At 40.6% G+C, this 8669-nt stretch overlaps 2 protein-coding genes across 2 annotated transcripts; both read right to left on the bottom strand.

The window, feature by feature from the left end:
- Positions 1–2554: 2554 nt before the first annotated feature.
- On the bottom strand, positions 2555–2977 carry LOC143560563 (uncharacterized). Its single transcript, XM_077048844.1, has one exon. The coding sequence runs from the start codon at positions 2975–2977 to the stop codon at positions 2555–2557; it is 423 nt and encodes a 140-aa protein (XP_076904959.1).
- A 4430-nt stretch (positions 2978–7407) lies between these two features.
- Positions 7408–8313, bottom strand: LOC143560564 (uncharacterized). The gene has a single exon (XM_077048845.1). The coding sequence runs from the start codon at positions 8311–8313 to the stop codon at positions 7408–7410; it is 906 nt and encodes a 301-aa protein (XP_076904960.1).
- Between the last annotated feature and the right edge of the window lie 356 nt (positions 8314–8669).

Genomic DNA, 8669 nt, shown 5'->3' on the forward strand with positions numbered 1-8669 from the left:
AAAGAATTAATAATTTTCGTGTGACTTTTTTTTTTGCTGTGCTCCTTTTCGTCTCTTGCAGCTCCTCCAATACCCACATCCAAACCTAGCTGCCTCGAAAATCTCCTTTCTATAACCCACGGCTCTTCCAGACAATAGACACCACTCTCTCCCTTCTTTTTTTCTTTATATATCATATGAATGTTAGGGTTTGTCTTCTTTATCCACCCCACAAACGAATTAATCACGGCCCAGTAAAGTTACTAGCTCACCATAATATTTTGTTAGCTGGCACCATATGAACAATTTTAGTCTTCACAAACGTAAGTTTACTTATTATTATTATTATTATTATTATTATTATTATTTAGCCTCAAGTTTAGTAAAATACTATATTTTAGCTCGTGGTCTCATGAAACCTTATAAAATCCAAATATGAGCTAAATGAGACTAATATTTTATTGATACACACTTAAAAACTATTAAAAGTGTAGGTAATACTAGTTTTATTAATATGTATAATTAAACCACATCAAATATCTCCACACTTAAAACATTTTCGTCCCTGAAAGAGAATTCTATATAGGATCAGAACCAAGCAAAAACGACAACTCTCGGATTATTTATTTATTTATTATTTTTTTTAAAAGTCGTAGAACAAATAATCATGAATCCAGACATTTCTATCCACTAATCAGCTTTCACCTATTAAGCCAGATCAGGCCGATTGTCGGTATTGTGATCCACTTAAACCCATGCTCCTAATACTTATCTAGACAAATAAGGTATGGCAAATATATTAGGTTGTATGACTAAGTTGGACCCATAATTAAGAACAATTTCTTACGGTTTTACCGGACCCGAGCCATCCCAAGTTCACTTAAACCTTATATATAGTTGATCAAAACTTGTTGCACCATTTATAAGAATAGCTAAAGACGATTAAGTATATTGTTTATCCACCTAAGCTTAAGCATCAAGGTCTACCTAGCAGCCATTAGATATGATTAAGGTATGTATTAAGTAACTAACTAGTAAGTGTTCTCCACTACATGACATACCCCCGTTATCAAGCAACACCCAAAGTCCATCTCCATAGGTGAGTATGCACAAATTCATCTGTAGGGCTTACATATGACGTGTCCCTTGTGGTCCGTTTCTTAATGGTAATAGGACGCAAGCAAGGGGACACCATATGACTAACAGCGTGGATGATCAAGTCAGTAGTGTATTTGTACTTTGAAGTACGAGATGATCATGTTTAGTGACTTATGTTTAGTAGAAAAAACTGCGGGTTTGCTCTTTGAGCTCTTTTAATATTCATAAATCCACTTAGGAGATATGAATACCCAGATGACATTTCGCATAAAGACCCATGGTCTCCGAACCCCGGAGCATTCAATCAATATAGGATTTAAGGTTATAAAACCATACGCCTATGAAGTGTTAACCACTAAAACTAGAAGTATGAAATTTATGTTTATATCACAGGCTACTTGGGCATACCCTAACGTTAAATCTACCCAAGCATCGTATGATTAGTCTATTCGGATTTCTATAAAATTTTTAATTTTTATTATCAAACTAAACATAAGGCTTGAGTATGACCCGACCTTTCATCCCATTTTCTATAGTCTAACATGTATCCCACTAAAAATCAGACATTTTAAAAGGTTCAATTAAGTCAACAACCAAACCGCCCTTTCATTCTTAAAGGCTGAGCCTGCCAACACATCGGACACTGAGTCTAAACTGTTCAGCTACAATACCTTACGTGTGGGCCTATTGACACTGCTTTGATTTATTATATATATATATTTATATATATATATATTATTTTCTTAATTTTTTTTAAAAACACCAAGAATTTGTCAAAAACACTCGGTAATAATATCATTTCATGTTTAACGCAGAAATTCAAAAACACGGGACATTCAAAAACCTCTTTTTTTTTTTACTTTTTTTTATTTCTTTTTTATTACTTTTTTTTTCCCTACAACTAAGTAAAATAAACTCCTATCCCCACACTTGAACGAAAACATCATCCTCGATGAGAATAAGAAAAAGAAATAAAAATAAAACTATTCTAGAAATTAAAAATACGAAAGAAAAGAACTAATACTCTCATGGTAAATAGCTGTGTCTTCTAATCTTGTGATCCTCGGGAGCAGGTTTCATAACGCCGTCAGAGCTATCATGCGAATAGATACCATCTGTACTAAACCACACTCGCTCGCATATAGCGGCGTACAAAACAAAAAGAATATATAAGAAATAAACATATTTTTGTATTTTTGCATTTTATGATTTTTTTTTTGGATTTTTATTTTTTATTTTACTTTATATATATATATATATATATATATATATATATATATATATATATATATATATATATATAGAATACTTCTGAAATCGACCAACTTGAATGGAGATTGAGTACGAGCGGTCGTTATTAGAGAGATATCCTGAACATAAAATAAAATAAACAAAATAACTACAAAACTCTACAAATTGGGCTGCCTCCCGAGAGCGCTTAGTTTAGCGGGTCCCCAGCCTGACCCCTCCATCACGCCTATGCGTCAAATGCTGTGAGGCGCAAGACCACGTCTTCCCTTTCTTCCGCCTTTTCCCCGATATAATGTTTGAGACGGTGACCATTAACCTTGAAGCTCCCGTTTTTATCTTCAATCTCAATTGCTCCATACGGAAAGACTTCCTTGACCGTGTACGGTCCGTACCATCGGGACTTAAGCTTTCCCGGGAATAATTTCAATCGGGAATTAAAAAGAAGTACGGTGTCCCCACATTTGAATTGTTTATTACCTCGTAGCTTTCGATCATGCAACTCCTTAGTCCTCTGCTTATAATTATATGAATGCGCATATGCATGATCACGAAGCTCCTCCAACTCATGCAGCTGATGAAAACGATGATCTCCGGCTGTCGAAAGATAAAGGTTAACCGTCTGAAGTGCCCATGAGGCACGATGCTCCATGTCGACGGGCAGATGACAGGCCTTCCCATAAATCATCTGAAACAGTGTAGAATCGGTCGGAGTTTTATATGCTGTACGGAAAGCCCAAAGAGTGTCATCTAGCTTATCGGACTAATCCTTTCGGTTTAGCCCAACCGTCTTCTCAAGAATGCATTTAATGCCCCAGTTACTCACTTCCACCTGCCCAATAGTCTGTGGGTGGTAGGCGGTTGCAAGCCGATGGGTGACCCCATAGCACTACAACGCATTCCCCATCTACGCATTGCAGTAGTGAGTACCTCGATCACTGATCAAGGATTTCGGAACACCAAACCGAGAGAAAAGAGCCTTCAGAAATCTCACTACAACCCTGGCATCATTCGTGGGCAAGGCTTTGGCCTCGACCCACTTTGAGACATAATCAACAGCCATGAGTATGTACTTGTTCCACGAGATGACAGGGATGGGCCCATGAAATCAATACCCCAAATATCAAAGACCTCGCAAACCTGAATAGAATTCTGAGGCATCTCATTCCGTGATGAGATATTACCGATATGCTGACAACGATCACAACCTCTAACGAAAGTATACACGTCTTTAAACACTGACGGCCAATAAAATCCAGCATCAAATACCTTCTTCGCGGTAAGGCTCGCACCGTGATGCCCTCCTTTTGGTCCCTCGTGACAATGGCTCAAAATCTGTCATCCCTCCTTAGCATCCACGCATCTCCTAACAAGCTGATCAGCACCGATACGAAACAAATACGGATCATCCCAGATGTAGAACTTAACATCAGCAAAGAATTTCTTCTTTTGCTGGTGAGACATCTTTTTCGGGATAGACCTGTCAACAAGAAAGTTCACGATATCGGCGAACCAAGGGTAACCGACATCCTATGCCTTAACAAACATCAAACACTCGGTAGGAAAACAATCATCGAGCTCAACAACTTCATCTTCAACTTCGGCTCTCTCCAGACGTGACAAATGATCGGCCACCACATTCTCAGCCCCCTTTTTATCACGGATCTCTATATCAAACTCTTGAAGTAGCAGAATCCAACGGATAAGACGAGGCTTAGCATCCTGCTTACTGAAGAGATATCGAATAGCGGCATGATCCGTGTAAACAATGGTCTTGGACAGAACAAGATAGGACCTAAACTTATCGAATGCAAACACCACAGCTAGCAGCTCTTTCTCGGTGGTGGTGTAGTTCTACTGAGCGTCGTTTAAGGTCCGGCTCGCATAGTAGATCGGATGGAAGTGTCTCTCCTTCCGCTGTCCAAGAACGGCACCGACTTCTTAATCGCTCTTGTCACATATCAACTCAAATGGTAACGTCCAGTCGGGAGCAACCATGATCAGGGCGTTAATGAGTTTGTCTTTTAAAAGATCAAATGCCTCGATACACTGCTTAAAAAAGACAAATGGAGCATCTTTCTCAAGAAGTTTGGTCATGGGTCGTTCAATTTTTGAGAAATCTTTGATAAAACGACGATAGAATCTGGCGTGACCCAAAAGGCTTCGAATAGATCTCACGGAAGTTGGCAGGGGCAGTTTAGATATTGTTTCAATTTTTGCACGATCTACCTCAATCCCCACATTCGAGATTCGATGCCCCTAAGACAATACCCTCACGCACCATGAAATGACACTTCTCCTAGTTAAGGACTAGGTTGGTATCAATGCAACGAGACATCATCTTTCAAGATTAGAGAGACAATGATCAAAGGAACTCCCGAACACTGAAAAGGCATCCATGAAAACCTCCATGGAGTCCTCAATCATGTCGTGAAAGATAGCCACTGATGTGTGTCTAATAACCCTATAAATATGACCCTCACAACTAAGCTTTAATATTAAAACGAAAATCCTAAAACCACACACAACCGGCAAGTGTACCGATCGCAAGTAGTATAGACTTAGGAAGTCCGAGTATCGAACACGTGGACACGTCAGAACGCTAAAGATCACTAACCCTAGACAAGACCTACCTTAGAATAATAATTATATTGATTTTTGATTTTTAAATACTTAACTGAACTAACTAGACTGACTAACAAAACTTACCAAAAATAGAAAACTTAACGGGAAACAAACTATGTTAACTTAGGAATGGAGAAAAACGTCTACCTATGTCTGAATCAAATTGTAGGCCTAACAAGCTAATGGATTGAATGATATCTAGACACCGGTCCCTAAAGATGACACGACTAAGGATCGCTCGGGCTCACTGGATTACCTCTCGGTCTCACACAAAAAACCCTAACTACTCAAAATCGGCTAAAACGACCAAACCGGGAACCAATTGCTAACGTGTTCTAATGAAGATCACCTCTCGGTCTCACCAACACTTGACCCTAATGGTAATGAATACTACACAACCAAGGATAGAGGAACAATTCAACTTAAACCAAAATAGATCAACTAGTCGCTCAAAATTCCTAAACCTGAGACAACCCTAACTTCCTATCACCTCTCGGTCTCAAGGAAGGTGTTTAACCGCTGTACTTAATCCAATTAATCACGCAACAAAACCCTACGGTTGTTCCTACCGCAAACAAACCCTAAACACAAAGTCTAGAATCAAACAATGCACCGATCAATCAACACAAAACTAATCAATCAACACACGAGGTTTATGCAATGAATCACCAAAATTTCCAGCCCTTAAACACAACCTATTTCATGTCTAAATCAAACTTTACAATAGCAATTCAAGTCTATCAATCAAACAATCCAAAAAGCTCATCAAACACTAACAAGAATCATCATTCCTATGTGGAACTAACAAGTTTAGCCAATAATCATCTTTGGACAGCCATGAACATTAAATAAAAGCATCATTAAACTCATCTTAAAAATCAATTCAAACATTCGATAACCAATACTAATCAATAACAAGTCAATATCCCAAGTAATTGCAAAACTACTAATAAATTGAATAAGTAAATCAAAGTATATGAACAATGAAAAAGATGTAAGGATATGAATGAATTCCGGGCTGTTCTTGGCTGCTGCAACTGATGAAAAACCTTCCTGAGGCTTGGTTCTTGTGTCTTCTTCCTTCCCTAGCCGCTACACGATCAAACCCTAGCTCCAAAAAACTTTTTCTCTTTTTCTTTCTTTCCTCCTGCTGCCGATCGGAACCTGTTCACAGCCCTAGGGTTTTTATTTTTTTTATATAATATAATATAATATGGTCTTGGGCCTCCATGATGCATATGGGTCGGGTCTTGAGTTGTTTACTTGAAAACGTATGCGTAAAATGCTTGTAGAATGCTCGAAAAGTCCCGGTTTCTTCCTTTCTTTTACCCAAAACCTACAAGATTAATAAATGTATGTAAAACCTATCTAAAACGAGTTAAAACATATAAAATATAATATAATACGTAGATAAAACGTGCGAAAAATACGAGTGTTTTACAACACATCAGCCACAATGCATCTCTGAAATGTGGCTAGAGCGTTGCAAAGTCCGAAGGGCATACGTTTATAGGCAAACGTGCCATAAGGACAAGTTAATGTGGTTTTCTCCTGGTCATCTCGAGCAATCGGGATATGAAAATACTCGAAGAAACCATCAAGGAAGCAGTAGTACTGCTGACATGCCAAACGCTCCAGCATCTGTTCAATGAATGGTAAAGGAAAGTGATCTTTCCTGGTGGCATCGTTCATTCTGCGATAGTCGATGCAGACTCTCCAACCAGCCACAGTCCGAGTGGGAATGAGCTCGTTCCTCTCATTGGTGACGAGAGTCATGCCACCCTTCTTCGGAACCACTTGAACAGGAATAATCCAGGGGCTATCAGAAATGGGAAATATGATCCCTGCATCAAGGAGTTTGATAATCTCTTTCTTCACCACCTCTTGCATCTTCGGATTTAGCCTTCTCTAAGGCTGAACAACGGTTTTGAAATCATCCTCCATGAGGATTTGATGAGTGCAAAATGAGGGGTTTATACATTTGATGTCAATAATCTTCCAAGAAATGGCCTACACGTGCGCCCTGAGCACCTTCAACAACTTCATCTTCTCGCCCTCCATCAGTGCAGAAGCAATAATCGCTGGCAGCTTCCTCTCTTCATCCAGAAACGCATACTCCAAATGAGTGGGTAGATATTTAAGCTCTAAGGAAGAAGGAGGACTCTCGACGGAAGGTTGGTCCTTTGGATCAACTCGCACGATCTCAGTCGATACGCTAGAATCAAGGGAGGATGACTCGACGTCAGCATTAGAGGGCTGTTCGGTCATGGCGACCATCTCAACCTCTGGGATCTCCATATCTAGAATCTGTGTGTCTAAGGCGGAGCCTCCACAAATGTCACTGAAAAACTTCCCCACATGAGTCATGATCGTATCAATGAAATATACGGAGTCATTAGCCGATTTGGGATGCTTGAGTGATTCTCGAACGTCAAACGTGACATTCTCATCCCCGACTCAAAGAATGAGTTTGCCATTGCGAACGTCGATCAACGCCTGCTCGGTGGCTAGAAGAGGTCTACCTAGAATGAGAGGAACACTATCATCCTCGTTCATATCAAGAATGACGAAGTCCACCGGGAAGATGAATTTACCAATGCGAACGAGCATGTTCTCAACTATCCCGCGCGGATATTTCACGGATCGGTCCGCGAGCTGAATGCTCATCCTAGTGGGCCTTGGCTCGCCCAGACCTAGTCTACTGAAAACAGAATACGGCATCAGATTAATACTGGCCCCAAGATCGGCCAACGCATGACTAACCGTATCATCGCCTAAGATGCAAGGAATCGTGAAACTCCCAGGATCGGCCATCTTTTTTGGAAACTTGCTCTGCAAAACGGCAGAGCATCCAGCACTAAGAGGAATGGAAGAGACTTCGGCTAACTTCTGCTTATTCATAAGACTGTCCTTGAGGAACTTTGCGTATTTAGGCATTTGAGTAAGTGCCACAAGGAATGAAACGTTTAGATGAAGCTGCTTAAGAAGTTCTAAGAATTTAGCGTTCTGCTCTTCGTCTCTATCCATCTGAAGTCTCCCAGGATATGGCAATTTAGGCTTATAAACTCTTAGTGGTGGTTTGGATAGCTTCTTGGCCTGTGCTGTACTTGCTGGGCTGCGCCTCTGGTGCACCTTGGCCGGCGGAGAATCCATCTGAGTCTCCTCATCTACCTGCTCCTCTCCATCGACCGCAGGCTGCTCGATGACTCCTTCTGTAGTCACCTTCTGAATCACGGGCTCGTCACGTGCCCCTACACCACTCCTAGTAATCACAGCTTTCGCGAATCCCTTCGGGTTTTGCTCGGTATTGCTCGCAAGTGTACCCGGCGGCCTCTTATTTAAACGACTAGCTATCTCTCCCATCTGCCACTCTATATGCTCCCTGATTTTTCATGAAGGTTTCGTGCTCACGGAATTTCTCTTGGGTTTCCTTATGACGGGAATCTTCTCGTGTTATGAGCTGGGATAACATCTGCGTCTGCTGTGCCGTCATCTCCTCTAAGGTGGGTTTCTTCTCTCCACTGCTCGGCCCCCTCGACGGAATCCTGAAATAGGCTTTGACGTTGTTGGAAAGCGGATTGATTTCCGTTCCTCCGAATTATAGGAATTTTGGTTTCGGTTTGGATAGCTTATGAAGTCAATAGCCTCTTCCTGAAACCTACGGGGCACTGATTTGTATCGTGCCCCCTCTACAAATCTCGCAAAGCTAACTCTTCACC

The sequence above is a fragment of the Bidens hawaiensis genome, unplaced genomic scaffold (genome assembly GCF_021521415.1).
Source record: "Bidens hawaiensis isolate Kalapana, Puna unplaced genomic scaffold, B.hawaiensis_p1.1 tig00020412_1, whole genome shotgun sequence".
Classification (NCBI taxonomy): domain Eukaryota; kingdom Viridiplantae; phylum Streptophyta; class Magnoliopsida; order Asterales; family Asteraceae; genus Bidens; species Bidens hawaiensis.

Coding starts and splice junctions, on each gene's coding strand:
- LOC143560564 (XM_077048845.1), bottom strand. CDS start 8,313: ATGGGAGAGATAGCTAGTCGTTTAAATAAGAGGCCGCCGGGTACACTT.
- LOC143560563 (XM_077048844.1), bottom strand. CDS start 2,977: ATGGAGCATCGTGCCTCATGGGCACTTCAGACGGTTAACCTTTATCTT.